Source organism: Callionymus lyra, chromosome 15 (genome assembly GCF_982586985.1).
Source record: "Callionymus lyra chromosome 15, fCalLyr1.hap1.1, whole genome shotgun sequence".
NCBI lineage: Eukaryota > Metazoa > Chordata > Actinopteri > Syngnathiformes > Callionymidae > Callionymus > Callionymus lyra.
In genome coordinates, this window is record NC_141832.1 from 19,315,062 (window position 1) to 19,339,542 (window position 24,481).

Below are 24,481 nucleotides of genomic sequence, written 5' to 3' on the forward strand. Positions count from 1 at the left end.
CTTTGGATACAAATAACCAATCATCGAGGCCCTTAAGGAAACTCTGACCAATTAAAATAAAACAGATTAGCTACGTTATATTGCGAGGATTGTGATTGGCTGGTAACCGCCACGTTGTCACGCAACACCACCCAACAATCCAATTTTTTTGGGGTTAAATTTAAGTCGTTTTTTTTGTAAATATTCCCGACATTATACGTGTGAAAAGTTGAAAAGAAAGACTCCACAGGTTTACTCCAAACTTGATTTATTTCTCACAGTACTTGGACAGAATGTATTAAAGACAACAATAAGATCAATCTACAGTAATTACATTAATAATAATCGCCAAAGATCAGATCACAAGTGCAAACACACAATGTCGTCAAATTTCAAAAGATGCTTGTTTTTGTTTCTTTTCTTCTTTTACAATACTGACAAGCAAGTCTTGTCTTTCCCCTACACCTCCCTCCATCCAACCATAGCTTCTGTTGTATTAAAAGTATCCATATCTGGGAAATGTTCTGGTCTGTTTACACCATTTGTTTCTTGCTAAAAAGGAACTTTCACAGACACAGAACCAGCACCAGGAGATTAAACATGGAGACATTTGTGCGCGTTGATCAATTTGCTACATCTTAACGTTTAGTTTTTAAGACTTTTAAAAATGAATCCAAACAACCTTCAATTTCCCCCTCGATGAACCACCCGACACATCTCATTTCCAACCAGAAACAACATCACTCAACATTATAGATAATGGCAATTGTTAGATAGCAGCTAGTTTTGTTAGAGTTCACTTTTACCATTGCACTTTTTAATTAGTTCAGTTTGTTTACATTTTTATTTAAAAAAAAACGTACGACCATGTTAGCTTAAGCTCCAGTGGAATATTATTTATTTCTTAATAAAGTTGTAATTCTCTGTCAATATGTAATGGAATTAATGCCCATTTTTTCCAGAATAAGACATTTCTTGAAGCACGAACCCACGTCAATAGAATTAAAGAGATTGAAGACAGTTTAAAGATGCAGAAATACAACATTTTTTACACGTGAAGAGAGACGGATCAAGACAGGGAAGGCAAGAAGATCCTGATAAAGAGCAGAAAAAATAATGTGCAAAATCATGGTTACAATTGAGAAAATAAAAACATTTACTTTTTTTTTTTTTAAAAGCAAGAAGAGCCGACATGCAGGCACTAAATATTCCACGACGTCTGCATGAACGCTCACATTTATCTGGACGTTTTTTTTTTTTTTTTGTTAGAGAATTCAGAAGAATAAAGAGCAACACGTAGCAAGCAATGGACGTTTTCTAATGTCGACATGCGGGTTTATTAGAATCACCGACTAATCTTTACTCGAGACGACTTGCTGCTCTTATAAGACATTCACTCTGCCTGCTGCTACAAGTGCTTCTAATCCATTAGCTGTGAGAACTTAAAATGAAAAGATGAGGAATAATGTAAAAATCTATATAATTATTCGTACAAACGATAATCTAGATTTAAACAATTTAAAAGAAGCACCCCCCCCCCCACCCCACCCCCCGATGCCTTCATTTTCAAAGTAGTAAAAAATAGAACTTTTTGTTTTAGTGTGGGTTAAAAAAGATTGCGGCGGTTCTACTGGAGCTGCTGGAACTGGTGAACTATAGAAGCAAAAAAAAAACTGACCCGGATCATCTGCTCACTGGATCTGGATTCACGAAGTTGGATTAACTGTTCAAGTATAAGTGGAGTTTGTCCACGATGTTGCCGTCTTTACAAACCTATACATGGGCCGACTGTCTCCTTTAATAGTTATATTATATATATATATATTTGTGTTTCACATATACATGTCCAACAACAGTTCCACAGACCCCAGTAACATTCCCATCGAACGAGCTACGAAGACAGCAAACAACAACAGTAGCGGACTCGTCGCTGGCTATGAACGATATGTGAGACTCTAGAGATGACAGAAGAACTCTGTGTCGTCCTGACCTGCTATGAATGTTTCCCTGCTTGTCAGTTTGTCGTACAAAATAATGATTCGTGATTAGAAACATGGATTTAAACATATTGATCCTGCAAAAAAACAAAACATTCTATGAGATGATCAGCAACAACGACACCTCCTCAAAATGACTGGAATATTGGACAACTTTTCGTTGGATTGGTCAGAGACCAATGTCGTCATCTGAGGTCTGTGCTAGTGTGGATTGTGCTTTGTATGAAGAAAGATTTTTTTTTATCTCTCCCTCCTTTAAGCTCGGAGACTGCTCGAGTTCCTTCCTGCCTTTATTTGAACTGGGTCATGACATCGTTGAAGATGTTGAGGAAGAGGTGGACGTGGTCCTCTTTGAATACCAGAGAGGGACGGAAACGGATCGACCGGGCACCGCAGCCCCCGAGCAGGACACCTGGCAGAAAACGTTTGATTACAAAATCATTCTAAAAATACAGTTTCAAGGAGAAAACTATAAAAGGTGGCAAAACATTTTGGGGGATCCACTGGAAAGCAGTTCCCTGAATTGTGAGTTGTCTTCATGTTTTTTTAGTGATGTGTTGAGGAAGCTTCATGAAACCCTTACACCAGGGGTGTCTAACCTAATCAAGGGTAGGGGCGTAAGAAAATAATTGATATATATTTGAATATTGGTGATACCGTATAAATAATCAATAGCATTGTATTGATTAAAATGTTTTAATTTAATTATATTCTTGTCATAATTCTTTTATAGTTTATAATTTAATAAAATGTGTAGGAAATAAAATCATTATACTTTTTTTATCTATAATTAACATGCAAATATTTACAGCATGTCATTTTCTGTGTAATTAAACTTTCAACCACTAGATGGCAGCAGCCATTAGGTCCTCCACAGCTAAAGGAAAAAAAACATCTCGCGAATATACAGTCGATATCAGAACTTTTTATAGCTGATGTTTAGACTTTTTTTGGTTTAAAAACAAATTAAAGCAGTTACAACTTTGTCAAGAGTCATGTACTCGACAATACTACAATATATCTATGTTCCAACGGTATCACATTATATTGTTATCGTTGCCCCTGTATCGTGACACTCATCGTGTCACCAGATTCTTGCCTTAAACAAGGGGCCAAACTCGTTAAACTCTCCTGTTGTAATTGTATAATGATCAAACTGTCAGTAACAGATCAAGCTTCCAAAAAATAAATGGTCAATGTCATATCATCAGGCCCGAACCCTGGCAGTCAAATTACATTGACCTTTACTTAAAAGACACTTCCCATCACTGACTCAGGAAGTGCAGCAACAGATGCTCTTTTTGGCGTTTCATGGATGAGTCTCTTAAGTCTGAGGCCATGGTTTTTGTCAGTCAAACGATTTCAGTAACACAAGTGAACATGTTTGAAACGCATGATTGATTAAAAATATAAATCATGACATGTAATGTAGTAAACATGGGTTAAAAAACAAAAAAAGTGCATATAGTTTCTACCCGAGTAACATGATGTCACAACTGTCTCGTAATATCAATAATAACAGTATTTGTCATAGGTTATGAGCTCGCTATAATCTGTCGCAACATTTGTTGCTACTTGTATGGAACTCCAGTTCTATGTCTAGGCCTGCAAACAGTCTTTCAGTCTTGGTCTTATCTGCCTCATAGAAAGGTGCAAAATAGAAAGAAATACAATAATATAACTTATCTCAATGTCTCAAACAGGCGTTTAAACTATTGTGTTTCTATGGCTTTCCTGGTGAATCAAAAGAATAAATCGATTGAATGTATTTGGCGAAGCTCCTACCTTTGTTTCGGGCGGCGATGAGGATTTTGTCGCGCGTCGACTCGTCGCAGACATCAATGGCACAGAAGGTTCCCAGTCCTCGAGCACTGCTGAGCAAGCCTGGATTCTGACTCTGCGGAGGAAGAAATCGGTCCGTCAGAGACCGACCTCTGTATAGAGAGCACTTTAAAAAACCAACCTGCAGCTCATACAATCCATTGAGCAAGGCTTTCCCTGATCTGCTCACTTCCTCCAGGAGGTTCTCTCTGCGGATCACGTCCAGCACCTCGCACAGGAACAAGTTCTTCGTCGGGTCGCCCATCCATGTGTTGAAAATACGGTATGGCTGTTCAATAAAGAGACGGGAAAATTAACAAAAACTTTATTGACACTTCACATTAATGAGAGACATTACCTGATCCGCCTGGAATTCAAACTTGTGGTAGAAACCTCCAGTCAGCAGTTTCTTGCTGAAGGAAACGATGTCGGCAGGGTCGTCCATACCCCAGTGCTGATGAGCCCAAAACTTCCCGGTGGAACCTCCGCCGGTCTGGACTTCATCCACCAGGAAAGCGCTGCCGTGCTGCAGGAGGTACTTATTGATTACTACTGTTTAAAAGGTGTTTTACTTTGACCAGATTTAATTCAAAGTAACATTTGTTTGTGACTCCTGACAAGTCAAGACGATTGTTTTGGACAAGTTTACAGTAGAAATAAGTAAAAACAAACATTATATTGGAAAATCCTGTTGCAGAGAAACCAGAGCTCCTGCTGATTCAGCATTATTGTCTTCATGAACTTAACTTCAGATCCATATTGAGCGTGGTAGGGTCTACCTTTCGTGCGATGTTCCGGAGGCTCCTGAAGAAGTCCGGGGAGGCGTGGTTGTCTCCACCTTCAGCTTGGATCGGCTCCACAACAATGCCTGCTACTGCCTTTCCCTTCGCCCTCCACTTCACGATCAGATCCTCCACCTGCAGACACACAATATCATGAGACGCACAAAATAATTATATTTACCAGAACGTATCACTGAGGTGGTTTCATTTGGTGTTTAAAATAATGGCGCCAAGTTAAAGACAATTTTGCAGCATTTTGACCTCAAATAATAATCTGACCTCAGATCAGGTTAGCAAGACAATATAAGAAAGAGTTCGAGATTATTATGGTTTATTTATAAAATCACTCTGTGTAACACATCCCATCCACCTGACTGTTTGCTCCATGTCTATTGTGACAAACTGCTTTAGCAGCCATCAAGAAAATCAGATGCGCTAACAGTGACATGAATCAGGCGCTCTCTCTCCTACACACACAAACACACACACACACACACACACACACAGACAGACACACACACACAGACCTCCTCCAGACAGCGAGCCTCCTCTGCTGCGTTCTCTCTGGTGAACTGGTCAAGCGGGTACTGTAGTTTTGGAAACCGGGCGAACGGCCAATCAAATGTAGGCACGTCCAATTTGTGGATAGACTTGGAGTGTGTTGTTGCCAGGCAACCTGAAAGGAAATCAATTCAAACGTAAATTGAAATCGATGGAATGCAAGGGTCATAGAAATGCTCTAGGGGTACTGACGGGGTTGATGGTGCAAATCCTTCAGCACACGTTTCAAAATGAAGGAAATTCTATCGTTTTAACTCTGATTTGTCAGTTATTATTCATGTATTACCTACAGCGCTGTTCAAAGGCCGTAGGGGGCGCTGTTACAGTGTGTTTCAAACTAAATTAATTCATCGTTATCTTAAATGTGTGTCCAATTGGATTTGCGACTCTGCTGAAGTAACACACACTGGAAGGTGTTTAAGAAGCTGCAGAGATAAAGTTAAGCTGCTAAATGTGACAAAGCGTCTTGATTTAATTGACCCAGTTGTTGGCATAATCAGAACCAGCCGGAGAGACTCACCCATGGTCCGTCCATGGAAACCTCCCATGAAAGACAACATCGTCAGTTCTGGACATCCAGGAGTCTGAGAAATGAAGTTGAAATCTTTTATTTCAGATATTGAATATATATTTACTGGACTTTGAAAAAAAAGAAGCTACATTGAATGTTTTTGTCAGAAATTTCAAGTCATTAGAAGAAACTTTATATAACTTTAAACAATATCCATTGTATTTTTGTAGCACAGGTACATATAGTTAACATTTTATTTGGTTTTATTTGAAAATAAATATCTTATATAACCGTATTATTTAAAATAAAAAGCATACGTTTGACATGCTTTAAAGTTTCACAAGTACCTCGAACGAGTTACTTGTGAAAATATAAAAAGTGAAATTTGATCAACTATATTTATAAAGGTTTACTTGAACAACAACACTTGGACTTACTTTACTCCGTAAAAAACATTGATACAGAAACTAGAATTTTGAAAACTACCCACCTTGTTGATCATGCAGGAGCTGAGCTCTTGTTCTGAAGGTAGGTTGTGGCCACGCTCTTTGTTCTGTCAAAAAATAAAAGGTTTTAAGTGTGTTTGTGGAGCATCATGAGTGGCAGGAATGATTTTTTTCATTCTGCAGTTTGTCCTTTGTACCACTAGAGGGGTATATTTGGCGTTTGTGGCCAATTACAAAATATGAAGAACACATTTTTATTCAAAAGATATTAAGGTTAAAGTTGTGAATTGATTTCTGTATGTATTTATTTCAAATATCCATATTATGAATCACAAAATAATTATAGAACAAAACATTTGTGTTAAGAAAAAGCTCACTTGAAAATCAATTTTGAGGAAACGATTACTTTAAATATTTAGCTTAAGTCTAAGTGAAGAAAAATATAAAAACTAAATAATAATATAAATATGAAAATGTGATGCCTCTTATATTTCTGAGGGATTTGTTGTGTAATTGAACTCCTAAGTTTGTGACGCTTACTCACCCTGTACCAGATAAAAATGGCTTTGTAGGCGTTCTCATTGGAGCAGGATCCACAGGCCATCGTCTGAACGCGACTCATGCCGCTGGGAGAAACCTGAGGTGATGAATGGCGGCGATGAATCAGCACTTATTATTGGAAGAGACATTCCAAAAGCATCTTGGTGATTTGGGGTGACTTACTGAGAGAAGACTCTCATTGAGTTTGTCAGGGTAACTCTCAGGAGGTAGGATACCCAGGGCGGGTCTGTTCACAAATGCACTCTGTGGAAAAAAGACATTAGTTGGTTATTAATGGCCAGAACACGAGGGTATGTTGTTTACATTCTTTATAATTATGATGAAATATGATTCTGTTGTAGATATAAAGTATTTCATGAGCATGTTATGCTTATGCTTCTGTTTGTTTGAAGAAAATCACCACTGTTGTGGCTAAAATATCGGCTCATGTTCTAGCAAACATGGACCAAATCTGACCCACCAAGTGATTTTATGTTTATGATGGAAATACTCACAGTTTTGTCATCTCATTTCACTTTAAAAGGTTCTCACCATTGCAACTAAAATACTACTAGCATTGCTGTATTTTAGAACGTTAATTAATAGTAAGTAAGTAAGTAATTTTTATTTATATAGCGCTTTTCCAGACCAGGGTCACAAAGCGCTTAAACAATCAAAACAATACTCAATAAAGTATATACTTTAAAGGTCAATATAAAACTGAAAACACGGCATATCCTAGTTTATGTTACTTTACGTCCAACAACACTAAGGCTGGTGAAGGAGTTCACTCACCAAGTTGCTGGGGTTGGTGATGACTTTGTGGAGAGCAGGGTGGTTGTAGCCTGTGACGTAGAAAAAAAAGATAATAAATAATAAAGATTTGACAATACACTTGAAGATTATTCACAATTTTACAAATATTGTTCATAATTTAAGCACTATAACAAGTTTACGTTTCAAAATGAAACACTGTATTTGATGAATTACATTTTGAAAAATCAATTAAAATGTCAAAGAAACAAATTCGATCATATGTTGATGACCTGATGTTTTAGTGAGAAGATTAAAAAAAATACATATATATATTTGAAGATAAAATCTAATAAATGTCAACAAATGCAGGCAAGACGTTTTCTTAAGATGTAATTTTATTTATGGAAGCGTGTGTTTTCCGGTGAACTAGTCTGATCTGTGTTTCCTCAGAGAGATTTACCTCCTAAATTTATGGAACTGGGTTGGGCTCACTTGCACAATAACACTCATTAAGAAGTCGTCTTAGCTTCGGTGAAAACTAAGTAGAGAATAAATTGTCACACGCCGGCATCAAATAAGTGCCAAAACATTGTAGAAACAACTCTCACACTTCTAAAACTCCACGTTTTACGATTATTTTTTTCTTGTCAAAATATAACATAAGACTTAAGAAAAAAAAAAATCGAATTAAGATAAAAATATAAAGATTTTTTAATTATAACATTTATTTTGTTTTAATTTAATTGTTTTAAGAGTGGCTTTTTTTCTGGTACAAAGATCCTTGCTCTACTGTCAAACAATACTCACTTTATTTAAATGTTCTGTAAACTCTTTAATTTTATTTCAATCAAACTTTTACTGGGAGATTTTAAGGTTCTTATTTGCCGATTCAGCACTCAAGTGATATAAACAATAGCTCTTCCAAGTCTTTAAAACAACACGAATTCAACACCGACAGGATACATTGGGAACCTTACGTAAATTGATGCAGCAACCTTACATAAAAATGAAGTTCTAATTGTGGCCAGAAGAGGGCGGCAATGTACAGCTTCTAAAATCAACTATGTAACACCTTCCTCAGAGATTCATGGGCAAGACTGAACTCAGGTAGATTAGACTTGAATATGAAGGGTCACTCTGCTCACAGTAAAAGAAGATGGAATACAAATGAATGACCCTTTCTTCGCTCAAGTGGAAAACCCAGTGAAGCAAGATGAGGGTTGAATATGAAGGAAATAAGGCATGAAAATTAATTCAAACTCTATGAAGTTGGAGGCGGTCGGATTCATCGCAGCTCATTTTAGACACGTGATTTGAGGAACAAGTAGAGAGAGAAATCCTCCCCTTCATTGAGATGCTGGGGGGCAGATTTCTAGCACAGAGACCCCCCCTCACAGCACTCCATCATAATGCCAATCAGAGCACAAACAAGCTGTCGCATGCTGTCGTGGCATTTGAGAGTCACATGAGAGCGACACTCGGACAGTTGATTGTTTCGGAGGGACGGTTCTGTTGTCCACCTGAGGCGCTGACAGGTCTGCTCTGCTACCACCAGCCTCACTGTCAGGGGAACAGATGCTGATGCAGCTGACATGGTCGGACAGGACGTGTGCTGACAGGAGAGAGGAAACTAACCGGCCACTCAGAGCCGCCTGCTTTTGTTTGCAAGGAAATGATCGCTCGATTGTGCTTTTTAAATTAGTTTTGTTAATACATTGGTTTAATCAAATCATCTTACTCGTATCATCCAAATGGAATTGAACATGTTAGACTAAAGTTGCTTTCATCCGGAGGAAATACTTTTGAATTGTATTGCCTACACTTGCCAAAGAAAAAATATATAAATTTGAGGTTGTCTCGTGATAAAGTCATGCCTTTAAAATTTTTTTTTTTTTTTTTTAATTGATAGAGCTAGACATAATGGCCTAAGCGTATTCTTATTTGAAACTTTTTTTTTTAGGTGTAATGATTCAAATACATATACAATTAATATTATTTACGCTTTTATTATATTTAATATGTTTTTTAATATCTTAATATATGCTTTTTTATGTATTACTTTAAAAAATATCTTTAGAATACTTTGCATAAATCATTAAGCTTTCAAACAATAAAATACATTCATAAATCAAAGATTAAGATTTTTTATGTGACTTCTTTTAAGGCTTAACTACTCAACAAAAGTGAATGCTTCTTCTGATTCTTTAAACGCAAAGAGAGAGAGTTACTCAGAACATCTCATCAATCAACTTTTGCGCTCAGCAAGCACAGCAGATGAAAGTTAAGGACGGTCAGAATAACACCTGGTTAAAAGCAGGTAAACTTGTTTAAGTCTTAAATGTGTAAAACTGTCGTGAAGGTATGAAGGTATGAAGGTATGAAGGTATAGAATAGAATAGAATAGAAAAGCTTTATTCATCCCCAGAGGGGAAACACACTTTTACAACAGCGCAGGTATGAAGGTATGATGGTATGAAGGTATGACAACATAGGATTAACATAGGATTAACTGCTTAAGATCATTAACAAGCACCTGTACAAAGTCTTGACATGACAGTTTTATTGTCTGCGCTTTCCTCTTCAAAACCGTACTTGTAATTTATGACATAACGTGGTGAAGAACGGGGTCGGATGATGGCATTTATAAACAGCGCAACTAAAAAACGTACACATATAAAGAAACTGTGAGAATAAACGAAACAATGAAACATTTTTCTTAATGTAGCCACTAGCACCAGACACCATCTTGCTAAATGAGGTGCTTGTATTGGCTAACCCTTGAATTTCTTGTTCATACTTGGCTGACCCCTATTTTAAAAGATGTTAGGGAGTTTTAATATTTCAAATGTAGATTTTTTTTAAAGTACGCAAAGTACACAAACCTTAAAATTCGTTTTGAATAAATATAAAATAAATTTGTTCTCTAGATTCAGTCTTTACGAAAAAAGTTCACGCCGTTATAAATCACCAGTAACATCTACAGGACTTCCACAGCTCATAGACACAAGCCCTCATGTCCTGAATAAATTAGTATGCCAGTTCCTGGTAGTCACAGAACTGCTTTTGTCGCTGACGGGGCCCCCCAAGGCTATAGAAGGGGAGCTCTGAAGCCAAACTGGAGCGTTCCTTCTGTCTTCGCCTCCATCTGAATACCAAAATAACTTCAAAGATATTTCCCAACCTTCTACTTCGGAGACTTTCACAAGCTATTTTTGGCTTTCAAAACACCGTATGGTTTTCTTTTCTGCCAAAATAAGCTAATGGGGAGATAAAAGCAGAAGGAGAGACTCTAAATAGGGGAGAGACTCAAGTTCTCCCTGGTCAAGGACTCAGACCTTCTGCAGTCATTTTATGATAATTAAGCATCGCTTTTGTCAGCATTTCTATCCCAGAATATTTTTGGTCTCACCGATTGGGATGGAGGAGATCTGGGTGTAGACGTCCAGCATGCGGTTACCGTCCACGTCCACCAGGTAGTTCCCTCGGCTCTCTTCGTAGTTGCAGAAGAAGTTGACTGCAGCGACATTCTGCAGAGAGAAAGCATCTTTGTTTTAGCAAAACAGGTCATGAAACTGTGTCGTGTGATCTACAGTGACGTGCAAAAACAACCTGATGCTGTCATAGGAAAAGCAAGCGTCATCAACTACCTTTACATTGATTTTGAGTATTTATTTCACATTTTAAAACGGTAAAATATTGTTTAGGGGTTTAAAACGTTTAAAAAATATCGATAAAAATTTACTTTAGGGTACAAAAATATTACATTTTCAATTACAACAAGCAAAAACTTTTTTATTCTTTGAATTTTTGTGTTTATTTATCGTGATCTAACCCATGTATTTACTGTGAATGTTGTGAGGTGCTGTCAAGCATTTTGTCGAAAAAAATAAACCAATAAACCAATATATTTAACTACAAAGAACAAAGAACTTAAGAAAGTAGTATTAAGAGTTAACATAATAATAAATACAAAATAATATTGTTACGCTCTTTAGTCGTTTTACACTAACTGAATATTGCTCAATAATCCAGTGTGTAGACGACTGAATCAGAGCAATATTAACTGCAAAAAGGGGCCACTTTTGTTGGTTTTTCATCCACCTGGATACGATTATCCATGAGTCTGCTCTAAAAAATTCATCGCTATTCATTTTTAGAAACACTCCAGTCAAGTGAAGCAAGGACCCAACAGTGACTGTTTGAATCCCTTTCATTTATTTACCTATTTAATAAATGTTCATGTGATAAACCACCAGTTGTATAACTCAAATAAAATTCCTTAATCATGATAATCTACCAAAGTTTTCAGTGAAAGACAATATTATTCAAATGTATTATTATTATTATTAGATTTATTGTTTCCAGTCTTGGTTGCGGTACTTCATATCAATGACTTACATTACAGACGCTTAACATCAACTTTTAAACAATAACTGTTTGATCAAAAGTAGCACGACACAGGATTCTACAGTGGATCATGGATGAATAAATAAACAACAAATAAATAAACAAAAAATAAAGTTATTTATCCACGTTTTCCTTCTATTTAAACTAGACTAAAATCCTTGTCACAGAATCATTTCATTGCCTTTTTATTTTTTTTAAGTACGGTGTTAAATAAAATATATATATATATATATATAAATAAATAAAGGTTAATGAATTTGAGACTAAACGTGCTCACAGAGTAACCCATTCTGAATAATTTCTGCAGCATCTTTTTGGGAGATTTGTAAATATAAAACTTTTCATTAGGCCAAACCATGTAGCCTAATATATCGTTTTTTTTCTATAAAGTTTGGAAATTATTATTATTACTCAAGAAAAAATAGTTTATATGACGCGTAAAATGAAACTGTAATATATTCAATTATTCTAATTATTACTAGAAGGATCAGTAAAGGCTCTGAGATCTTTCAGGGAAACAAAATGACGAGGGAGACAAAAGATTTCTGTTGCCAATCTAATTTGACTGTCATTTACATGGCTGCAGCGCACACAGCTGATTTGAATGACTTGTGCAGCTCTTGTGCTGGGACAGATTCAACGCTGCAGGGTTTATTTAGCGAGTTCACTGGGCTGATTGAATTGAACATCCCATCTGGTCTTATGGACACACATCCACCCCTCCATGATTGTGTGTTTGCCCATTGACCTGCTGCCATCGCTTGTTCCAGAGCAGAATAGAAAGCTTGACCTAGACGACCACTAACACTCATCATCCATATGTTATTATAATTATAAAATTAAATAGCTGTACAGTGTAAATACAACACAAACAGGACTCACCTGAATGCCTCCCAGCTGCTTGGTGAGTTCCTAAAAAAGCAAAAAAGTAGGTCAAATTTAGCAAATGTTGGGGACATTGGGATTCAAACTGTGTTTGCACAGGTTGTACCTGTGATCGTGGTCCGGGGACGGTGGTCTTCATGGACGGACCATCGTATTCACAATCCGCCTGCGTCTTCGGCGCTGCTTTGCTGGAATACCTGGACCCTGGTGAAGGAAACAATAATACATATTAAAGTCTGGTGGGGCAGACGAGGCAGCTCTCGCGAACTCCTTTTACCTCAACTTGAACTAGTTTGGACTTTCTTTTTAGATTTGTTTTTTTTTTGAGTTGTTGATTGTTTGTTTGAACATGCGTGTGTGTGTTTTGGACATTGTAAGGTTTATTGGAGTATCTTGTGTGTTAAATTGTCATGAACATTTGATCCAAAACAAAAAAGTCCAGAATCTAAACCCAACCAAACACCAATTTCCATAACCATAACCAGGCCGAGCAGAAAGAAGAAAATACTTTATATAATCTCTGATCTACTCATTATTTTAGTCGATATGTTTTTTCCTGAAATAACATTAACACGGACTCTGAAAAGCTTGTTTCAGTTTATAAAAAAAAAAAATTTATGAAAGTTAATTAAAACTAAACACTATATTCACAGAGGGACTTTCAGAAAAACAGTCAAAGTAAATTATAATGTCAACAAAGGTACTAAAAAAGGTTGGTGACACTTTTAAAAAACAAAATTAATAAAGCTGAGTCTGTACAAGGTCACAGTTTTCTTTGAGATCATTTATTTGTTTTGGGTAAGTAACTTACAGGTCTGTGCTTCAGAAAGACATGTAAACTCAGTTATTTTCTCAGTTGCAAGTAAATTGTGTGACTTGAAAACGAGCTTAAAAAAAACAAAAAACATCACACACTGACATGAGTACTGTAAACATTAACTCAGAAACATACAGAGAGTAAGAGCCAATCAGTGAGCTCCAGTTTGTTCCGTCAGATACACAGAAGGGATTTCCTTTTTTATTGCCATCCACAATGAGCTCCTGTGATCAAACTTTTACACCTTCATAAAACACCTTTATTGTCAAGTACAAGTCCAACTAAGAAGGTTAAAATCAAAGGACTAGTTTGACCAGTATCTCACCTCACAGAGATAAGAACACGTGGGGGCAACTAGTGGACCTTTATCACAGTCACTATTTGGCCTCACATACGAGGAGGAAGGTTAGAGATGAAGGGAAAAAAACACTGTTGCAATATGCTATCAAACTGTAGAGCAGAAGAGGTTAGGAAGGGTGAGGTGCTTTTTATGGATATGTGGCCCTTTAAGATCAATAACAATTCTAGGAAAGTATATACGAGTATGTATGAATAATAAAATCAATTTTACCAGTGGTCGTATACTAATGAAATCACACTTGAATGGGATGTGGTAAAAAAAAAACTTTAGACGCTCACATAACAGGTGACTTCAGGTATGACCCAGTAAACTGGTGGATCATGGTCCCACATTAACAAGTCACTGGAGAGAGGCTGGAGTTGTAATTAAATGGAGCAGGTCTGGCTCCGGTGACTGCAGGCTAAAATTAAGGATGGACTTCCATGTGGTTGAGTTTTTTTTCAACCTATTAATTACATCTAGTGATCCAAAAAAAGTAGTTTTAACAAAGAACTGCTCAATTTCACATCAAATAACATAGTACCATAAGTTAACTAATTAAAATATATTTTTTAAAGAGAATAACACAACATTAAGTTCATGCCAAATTTTTATTGCCATGATTGTGAGCGAGTAAGTGAGTCAGTGAGGGAGCGAGTCAGTAAGAAAGACAGATTCAGTAAGCAAATAAGTAAATTAACCAGCTAGTGAGTTAATGAGTCAGTAAGGAAATTAGTCAGTGAGTGAGTCATTCAGTGGGTGAGCCAATGAGTGAGTGAGTTAGTAAGCAAGTAAGTGAATAAATCACTGAATTTGTTATTGAGTCAGTGAGTTAACAAGTCAGTGAATGAGTGTGCCACTTAGTCAATGACTGAATGAGTCAGTGAGTGGGTGAGTCAATGAGTGAATGAGTCAGTGAGTGGGTGAGTCAATGAGTGAATGAGTGGGTGAGTCAATGAATGAGTGAGTCAGTAAGCAAGTAGGTGAATAAATCAGTCACTAAGTTTTTGAGTCAGTGAGTGAATGAGTCAGTAAGCGAGTAAGTGAATTAATTAGTGAGTGAGTTTTTGAGTCAGTTAGTTAATGAGTCAGTGAATGAGTATGTCGCTTGGTCGGTGAGTGAATGACTCGGTGAGTTAGGGAGTGAATAAGAGAGTGGGTCAATGAGTTAGTGGGCAAGTTATTGAGTGCATGTCTTAAGGTAGAAAAAAGAACATCAAAAATATATATATTTGAATTCTTAAAACTTGATATTATATTATTTGTTATAAATATGGTAATAATAGAAAATACCATCTCAAACGTGTCAAGTTATTCTATCCAAGTACAATTTGAGGTAAACTTTAAGTTCTCTTAAAACCAGGTTAGTGTTGAAGATGTTTCTTTACAATTGGCTACATTTGTCTGTCTTTGTGTGCACGCGGGTCCATTTAAGTTGTGTAACATGATCACATGCGTGTGTGTCTATGTATGCGCAGACATAAGGGAGTTGTCCCAATATAACATCTGTGTGTGTGTGTGTGTGTGTGTGTGTGTGTGTGTCTCCAGACAGTCGTTTGTGCACCTGTGTTATGCCATACCTCTCATGGAGATTGATCAATGTGAGATTATGAATTGAACCCTTGATGACAACATCAGTTACGTCCATTGATGATTGACAAACGCCAGAAGAAACAGGTACCAGCCAGTCAGAAGCACAATAATACTTCCTGCCATTTATTGTGCGATTGAACGATTATATGATGTTGTTCTTCTTTTGTCTCTTATCAACAGACTGATAATGGTAATTAAGCCAGAGTACGATCATAGGTGACTGTTATGCACTATAATGTATATATGAAATGGTTTCCGTCTCATTTTATGCTTTCTGTTACTTGTATTATTCATTAAATCATTACATGTAGGGTCTGTGGGAGTTTTAAAAAGCATACTGACCATAATGAGTTCAGTTTATAACCCCTTTCCTTAAGATTAAAATCCCTTGACATTCAAAGTTCTATTCTTTAGACAGTTATAAGGTCTAATGGACCAATAAAGCATTTAAGGACTTCCACTTTTGATTAAAAATTAATTAAAAAAAAACAAGCATCTTCTCAGAGAAGGATCATTAAGTAGTAGTCGACTAAAAATAAACACAACCATAACACAACTGAGAAATTGTGTGTCATTGCAGGACTTTTTAATATGTTCTGAATGTTTAAACAGAAGAGATCACAGGCTTTTATTGAACTCGAGTTGGAATCGAGGACAAATGATGAAGCAGAACTCGGAGGAGGATTGAAGGTGTTTCTCTTACCTGTAGCACTGAGGCGTAAAATCTTATTAAGGGAAAGTGGAAGTTGACGACCCATCAGTGAAGAGGCCATGGCAACGCTCGAGGAGGAGAACGTGAAGGAGGAAGGTCGCTGCTTCCGAAGTTCACCAGGTCACCTAAGGAACAAAGGGTAAATTAATATTAAGATTAACACATAGTGTTAAATATTTGTGCCGCTCAACATCAGAAGTATTTTTTAAGAGATAAGAGTTTTAATTTGGTTGTAAATAATGTATCATCAGATATGTAATTACCCATTAAAACACAGTAAATTTGAAAGTGTGTATCACAGGACTCAATCCATACGTATTCCAAATAACTTATATTTTTTCTTTCTGTCTGTCGAGATTTATATTTTGAACTCCTGAAATCTGAAGCGTTTGCCCCCAACTCGGTTTCACTTCCATCTTTACAGAGGAAAAAGGATTCAACACCAATGGTATGAAAAAAATCTACACCAATTGAGCTTTTTTAAATGCTTTAAAAACTGGCAGAGTCACTACACTTCAGCAATCCTTCAAGCTAGCAAATACATTACGACAAATGTCTGAGCATGAACGGGGCCTTTGTTAATGTAATTAGCTTAAACTGTCACCGTGTCAGCCAGAAACATTCATAAGCAGAATGATCGGTGAGAAAGCAGAGCAGTCATGAGGGATGAGCTGCTTAAAGATATAGTTCAAGATGAAGCGCTGACAGAAGTAACACGACCGTCTACTATCTCGCGCTCATTCACTATATACTTATGTAACGGAGAGCGCTGGAACAGGACCATTCCAGTTATCTGCTCTCAGAAAGCTGAGGAAACCCTTGCCTATTACACACACACACACGAACACACACACACACACACTCACACACACACTGCACCGTCTCTTGGCAACACCTCGTGAACTGGATGAAACTGGTTTGGAGAGAGAGTTACACAAGACTGCATCTCCGTATGCCCAGCAGTGTTGTGTACAAGTGAGGAGGGGGTTGTCGTGGAGCGACTGGAGAAAGCTACACGCTCACATTCAACTGGGACACCCTGGAATGGAAGCACAAAGCCAGAGCACTACGCCTGATTAAACCTGGGAGTCTCTGGATGGAGGATGCTGCTCAGTGGGAGGTTGATCCAGGTGCAATGGGAGGAAGAACAGCATCCCAGTTCAGGGATATTAGTTTAAGTCCTGAGGTCTCCAAACTTTTTTTTAGAAAAGGGTCGGATTTAATAAGATGGGAGGCTTTTCAAAATGTCTCTTTTATATTCAAGGGCCATATATCATGAACAATGTATTACACTTAATAAATATTACTAAAAACATCTAATTTCTGAAGTAAAAAAAATATAATCAACTGGCTACATTGGAGCAAAACTGCAAACTTCATGCAAAGAAAAAGTTTTACTGTATTTTCAGAACTAAATGGCGCACTATCAATAAATGGTCCATTTTCTTTTTAATGTATAAAGTGCACCGGATAATAAGGGGCACTATCGTTTTTTAGAAAATTTACCGGTAATTCTTTTAAGTACACATTATAGTCCCGGAAAATACGGTATGCTTTAAGCTTTAATAGCGTTACCACTATGAGCATAACATAATATTCAACCTTTTTCAATTACAGAAATAGTTTTTTGGATATATCAAATTGCCAGGCTAATAGTGGTTATGCCCATGTGTGTTTTGTTTTGAAAAAACATGGTATTTTCTCTGAAGTAAAATTAGCCTGCGACTCTTGACGCTTCCAGACACTCGTTTCAGTCAAGTTTACTTAGAAAAATAAACTTGTAAACTAGTGTAAAAATGATTTTAAATGAAGGTTGGTTTGTAAGTATAATGCCCACATTACAACGGACCGCGGTGCAAAAAAAGGGTTGGGGACCCCTGTACTTGACGACAAAAATGTATAGCTACTGTACTTGTAAAACGTCACATTACTTTTTAAATTAAGTCGCCAATAATCTGGTCCGCCAAGTAATTTTATGTGGTCCGCCAGAGGGTTGGCTCAAAATCTAAGTAGATTAAAGCAAAATGTAATTTAATGAGGACCTATAAAGGTGTTTCAGCCAAGATAAGGAACTCAAATATCCAATAACACTAACATGGAAGGAACACATTAATGGTGGAGAAGGACAAACGAATAATAATTATCGATTGAGACACTTCCTGTTAAAGTTAGTTTAGTAGATAAACACTTTGTTTGGATCGAGACCTGGATCTGGATTTTTTGTTTTTGTCAAAAAATCTTTCCCTTAAATAAAGATTCTGTAACATCTTTTGAAATTTAATCTCAGATTGATAAAGAACCAATTCGGTGACAAGAATCATGTTTGAAGGCAGCTTAGTGGAACTTGACAACAAGAGCTATTTTTGGCCAAGACTTTCCTCGATAAAACATTTCCTGAACTTATATCAACAACTTTCCAAGTACAGTGCTTGTAAAAAAAATGAATCAGTCTCCAGAGGACAAACAGTCAAGAACACACAACTAGGAATGCTTACTTGAGCAACTCTTACTAGACGCTCTCTCTCTCTCTTGCTCTCTTTCAGACGGTCAGCTCACATTTGCATGCGGCTACAAACCCTGCCACTACAAATGACGAGGTCAAACTGAGGACCTCATATTCCCAGAGGCTTTCCTGGTCACCTTCAAGATCCAGGACTTCACAGATGACAGTCTGGTGACAAACACAACTAATTTAAGAGGGTAATGCAATCCCTGTCGTTGAAGGATATGGTTTAAACCCACAACCTTTTGTCAATATCACCAGTAAAAAATGATAATTAATCCAAAAAAAGATATGTTAAGTTCAAAGTTAAGGGTGAAGATAGAAAGTATAGATACATTTTTTCCTAGAATACTGTATCGATATCTGACAGCACTGTATACATTTCTATTTTATTTTTTTGGCTTTGTAATCATTTTATTATTTATACAATAGTTATAATAAATATATATAGTAAATAATATTCAATTTTTTTGTTCATTTTTGTGTAAAAATTGAATTTCTATCCGCTAGATGGCAGCAGTCATTACGTTCTTGGCACCTAAAGGAATTAAGATTGTGAGATCCCGGTGATGACTGAGGATGAGAGGAGACGGTCAACTCCAGTAGTTTTTAAAGCTGTTGTTTAGACATATTTTGGTTTAAAACAAATCAAAGCAGTTACGACTTCGTCAATTGTCACGTGGTCTATAAATTCCTGCAACACCAGAGACAAGTACTTGAACACCACTACAATTATATTGTTGGTCATACAATAATGCAATATATCCCAATATAAATATATATTGCAAATTCGCAATATATTGTACCGTTGCTTACCTATCCTGATACACATTTCCAATACACACCTGTAGTCAAATCCACAACCTTTTCTCAATGTCAGACAGAAGATAATTTAAATTATGAGGAAATATTGAGTTTAAATATATATTTGATTTGCAAGTTGTCATGGAAACAAGCTCAGAGAAGCCATTTTTCAATAATGATTTAACATGAACTATTATTTTGTCAGCTCAGTAAACAACAGATTCAATTATAAGATCAAACTCAAAAGGTAGGGAAGGCAGCTCTTTGAACCGGTTTAAACCAGTGCACCTATCCAAAGCCGGATCATTTGATAGATGGACGCGGTTATTGCTCAGATAAAATGGAATAATTATCTCCTAAAACATCCATGAAAAGGGTGTGTGATCTGGTCTGGACCGGACTGATACAGTCTAACCTCTGCTGACCCACAAAACTGCATTCTCAAACACTGTTGTGTTGTGTAACTGCGGCTGCAGGGTTTTTCAACCGACCAGGGTTGGTCGGATCCACCAAGCTTTGGCACCAGAAACGCTTGAAGGTGTGAACAAGTGGAATTTTAAGCCCATTAAAGACATTTTCCCAACAATAGATCCACTGAACCACTACACACATGCAACATTTGTATTTTTATTTTGAAAGATTTATTGTCAGTGAAAGTGCCGTTACAGGGTGAGTTTCAAACCCTGCATTTCAAATGTTTAAATTGATTTAGACAAATAAATATTTACATTGATACCAAAAAATCCCCAACAACATATATTTTAGATTCCATCTTTTTGGCTGTGATTAGCCAACACTTAACTATTCATGCCAAAGATCATGTTTGGGTTGCAATTAAACTTCATTACGTCTTCTGGAGCTAAATGAACAGTGGAATCCTGTGAGGTCCCAGCGATGACTGAGGACGAGAGGATACAGTCCACTACACAAGCTTTTAAAGCTGATGTTTGTACATACTTTGGTTTCAGCAAACAAATTCAAGCAGTTACAACTTCATCATGTGGTCTGTAAATTCTGCAACACCAGAGTCAAGTACTCAGACAATATTACAAATATATCCTTGTTCTTAGAGTTACGCCATCTATTGTATTGTTGCCTCTGTATCGAGCACTTTTTTCTTTGACTATACTTGAATACACATCCATTTATTTTATGATAAACTTGAAATGTTTTATCACTGTTGGATTTGTGTGTTGTTTTGTATTGAAGTCTTGCCTATTTGGACTCAAACTTGTTTTTTAAAATTCTGCAACACTTACATTGTAACATTTTGATTTAATTTAAGAAGAATTTCAATATATCTCTCAAGAAGGGTGGAGGCCGGGAGACACCGCAAAAAAGAAATTGTCCTAATAGTAGCGCATAACGACTGTTTGTCTGGATTAAAGCTACCAAAATATTTTCCAAGATGCCGTTTAAAGAGTGTTTTCTACGGCGCCTTAACATGTTTTTAGACAAGATTAGAGGGAATTACGACAACAAGTGATAGTTAATCCACTTACTTTTTAGTCGCGCTTAAATCCTGTTTGAGAACCTGACAAGTGAGTTTCCACACGGTCAGTATTACAAGCCACACATAAAGCCACATACGTAGTTCTCATTTAACCATATGTTAGTAACCAAACAACTATCAATCACTTGTCAGTGTAATCCTGTCTTTTGGCCGGCATGCACGGCATGAATTCTGAGAAACATTTTCAACTGATGTGTCACTTATAACCTACCAGGCAAGATCCAGTTCCTGTCTGTGACGTATTTTATAGCAGTCCATACAAAAAGAAAACTAATTCTGCTTTTTTGATTATTTCTGTCTAATATGTGGATTATTTATAGAATGTTTTTTTTTCCTTTTAAGCAACATTATCCTGTGACTCTTGACATGTAAAGATGCTTGTTTGAGTCAAGTTGACTTAAAGAAAGAAGTAAACCACTTGTTGCAGAGAAACCAGTCCAGAGCTCCTGCTGATTCAGCGTTATGTTGAAATGTATTTTTCATGCACTTAAAGCAGAACCTTCTAAAATGTCTCAAATGGAGGCAGAAATTAGAATCTAAAATTCTGACGCTCAGCAAATAAAGACCGTTTCTTATTGGACAGTATATTTGCATTCACATTTTGAATCCGTCTTATTTTACGTGTTATATTTTCCACATTGCTTACTGCACAAAAAAAATGCAATTACATTTAATTACGCCTTCTGCAGCTAAATGAACAGTAGAATCCTGTGAGATCCCAGCAAAGACTGAGGACAAGAGGATACAGTCGACTACACAAGCTCTTCAACTTCTTCAATGTAGCCATAAAATAGATAAACTCTAAAATCCAAGTATATAATAGGAGGAATTAGAGAAACATGTATATTTTATTAAGATAAAGAAAACATTTTGCCAAATTATACTATAATACTTACGCACTTAAGTGCTTATCTCTCAAAAAATGTTGCAAAAAAAGCCCATGCATTCCTAAAAGTAAATGTAACAAGAAAAACAACAACAGAGAACTAGAGAAACCTGTGTAGTTACATAGCAGGATTTTACATAATGTGTATCAACAAGGTTAAGATAAACTGGGGACTATTGTTGGAAGATGGAACTATTGTGCGGAATGCAAATAATGTTAATCGACACGCTAAAGGTCCACGATGGAGTTACTAAGCTGGTCACTTAATGCCATTGACAGAGTGTTCTCGACAAGGCCTGCAGGTTCTGCTGAACCTACATGCCGGGACTGGACATTCATGTCCAGATACACCCTGGATGGTTGGGAAAAATGGAGGACAGCGCGACTACTCGGAGCTCTGGTCAGGATGCGCTCTGACATGATAAGAATGCAAGATGACCTAACCAAAGCTTTAGAGTGTATGGCCAAGTTGAGCGTGAAAGAAGCCACAAAAGATTCGGATGAATAAAAGAATACGGCATTAAAAGGGACTCTCACACCATCCCAACAGATAATAAAATACACTGGACTTTTTTTGCTCTCTCTTGATTGGATGACCTGGTTGACATGCCAGGCTACAAGGTGAGACTGATGTTGCAACATGTTGTTGTCAAAATGTCTCAAATAAATAAATAATATTAAAAGATAGATAAGCTTTTCGCTGCCATCCCTTTCGGATATTTACTGTATTATTTGAACCGAGATGAAATGTGTTGATGATGTTGTAAACTGACATGCACAAAATGAACAAATAATTAAAAAAAATAATAATAACATCTGCAGGAATCTCTGAAAATATTTTGCAAGACAAGCCTATAAATGTATTCATAAAAAAAGTTGCAGAAAAATAAATAATTAATGTAGTCCTAAAAAGTTTCTCCCTAAGAAGTCTTAGGAAGAAACACATGTACTCCTCACAAGTTATATATTCCCAAACAAATGTTGCAAGAAAAAAAACAACAAGTTATCTAAAGGTTATATAAAAAAAACATGCATCTCAAAAATATTTTGCAAGACATAGTTATTCCTATAAAAAAAAAATGTTTCTCTAAAAACGATGCATTTATTGTTCATCACATCGCTCATGAATGAATATTCGAGATTTAATTTTGGAAAATAATAGAAAAAAAAATCTATTAAATATTACTCAAAGATTCTACGAAACAAAATGCGTTCATTAATTCACGTTTAATGCATTATATATTTAATACAAATATTTTTGAGATTATGGCAATACATATATGACTTGCATTGATATGACAATAGTACTCATTTTAAGGTGAATGAAAATTGGAAGATTTAATACAGTTTTTAAGGTGTTTAAAAAAGGTTTAAGGTTTGCTTTGATACATAAAAGTACTGCTTAATTTAATTTCGAGGCATCATTTTTGACTCATCAATAACGTATTGAAAATGTAAATACTTTTTTCAAGTTCAAGTTCTTTTACTGTCATTGTTTTTTAAAACAAAGTATGACAAGTCTAAGCATTAATAATAATGATGTTTTAAGCGTCATGTGAGTGACGTCACCCCCAGAGAAACAACACAGGTCATGTGATAAGAAAGATAAATCAGTTCTTACTTGTCGCTGGTCCGGGAGGAAGAAAAAAGAAGAAGCGGGTCTTGGAACCTCCAGAAGTCTCTCAGAAGCACTGGAACACAACCACAAAAATAAAAGAAAAAGAGACACTTGTTAAAAAGAGACAGAAGATGTTGTGAACCTGCAGATGATGGAGGAACTTCTCTCTATTTTTAGGGTTCCTGTTCTGGTTGCCAATCTGGTTCTAACTGGTTCCGCCGCACGTCGCTGTCATTATGGACGAGCATCGACACATTTTTAAAGATTTCTCAAAAAAAAAGACGATGAAAAGCAGCTCTTTTTTTTTCGACGATGGTTGTGTTTCTGCTGCACACCCGGACTTTCTGTGCCAGACAGCCGGAGTGCGGCGGCGGTCGCTGGGTGAGGAGGAGTGTGTGTGTGTGTGTGTGTGTGTGGCGGGGGGTGTTCTTCTTCCCTGCGGGCGGACCCGACAGAGGATGACTCAAAGCCGGGGATGAGATCACTTACCGTCGGGTGGAAGCCTCCGCTGTGAGTGTCCGGGAGTCTCTCCGCACTGCAGACGGCTCGAGCTCCGCCGAGTATTTGTGCAGCTCTCAGGCTTCTGCCAGCCCCCCGCACTGCCCAGGAGGAGGGGTCGCGCTTTTCTTCTTCAGCTTTTGCTGCTGGTGCGAAATGCAGACGGGATTTACCGCCCCCGCGCGGTGATGGAGGGAACCAACCCGAGCGGGTTCATTTTTTTTTTTAATAGATTCATTTTAAAATGAAAACACAACACTAAAACATCATTTTAAGATTAAAATTAAATAGATAAATCAATACTTTTAAATCATATTTTAAACAGTGGGAACACTCACCTGTGTTTATTGATCATCCAGTTCAAATCATGTTTTTCTTTGCTTGTACATTTTGAACAAATCAATAAATGTTAATAAATAAATAATTGCATTCAAAATCTCAATCAATTGAGGTTGAATATTACTATTATATGACTATTTCAAAACTTCCTCTGCAGATGACTATCACAGAAT

At 36.7% G+C, this 24,481-nt stretch overlaps 1 protein-coding gene across 1 annotated transcript; it reads right to left on the reverse strand.

Annotated features, from left to right (window-relative positions):
• Positions 1-230: 230 nt before the first annotated feature.
• On the reverse strand, positions 231-24,078 carry abat (4-aminobutyrate aminotransferase). The gene is made up of 17 exons (XM_087810092.1): positions 23,961-24,078; positions 23,475-23,544; positions 16,139-16,272; positions 12,792-12,889; positions 12,683-12,712; positions 10,803-10,920; positions 7,433-7,482; positions 6,821-6,901; positions 6,642-6,734; positions 6,142-6,204; positions 5,661-5,724; positions 5,107-5,255; positions 4,577-4,714; positions 4,156-4,323; positions 3,940-4,086; positions 3,762-3,873; positions 231-2,388 (listed from the first exon to the last, which is right to left on the reverse strand). Exons 3-17 carry the CDS (start codon positions 16,206-16,208, stop codon positions 2,267-2,269), a joined length of 1,503 nt encoding a protein of 500 aa, XP_087666218.1. The 5' UTR covers positions 16,209-16,272; positions 23,475-23,544; positions 23,961-24,078; the 3' UTR covers positions 231-2,266.
• Positions 24,079-24,481: the final 403 nt, after the last annotated feature.

Bases quoted from the DNA above. Each gene is read 5' to 3' on its own strand.
- abat (XM_087810092.1), bottom strand. From the start codon at position 16,208: ATGGCCTCTTCACTGATGGGTCGTCAACTTCCACTTTCCCTTAATAAG. The intron at 12,713-12,791 runs GTACAACCTGTG...TTGCTTTTTTAG, and splicing joins TCCCCGGACCACGATCACAG to GAACTCACCAAGCAGCTGGG. The intron at 5,256-5,660 runs GTGAGTCTCTCC...ATTTCCTTTCAG, and splicing joins TTTCCATGGACGGACCATGG to GTTGCCTGGCAACAACACAC.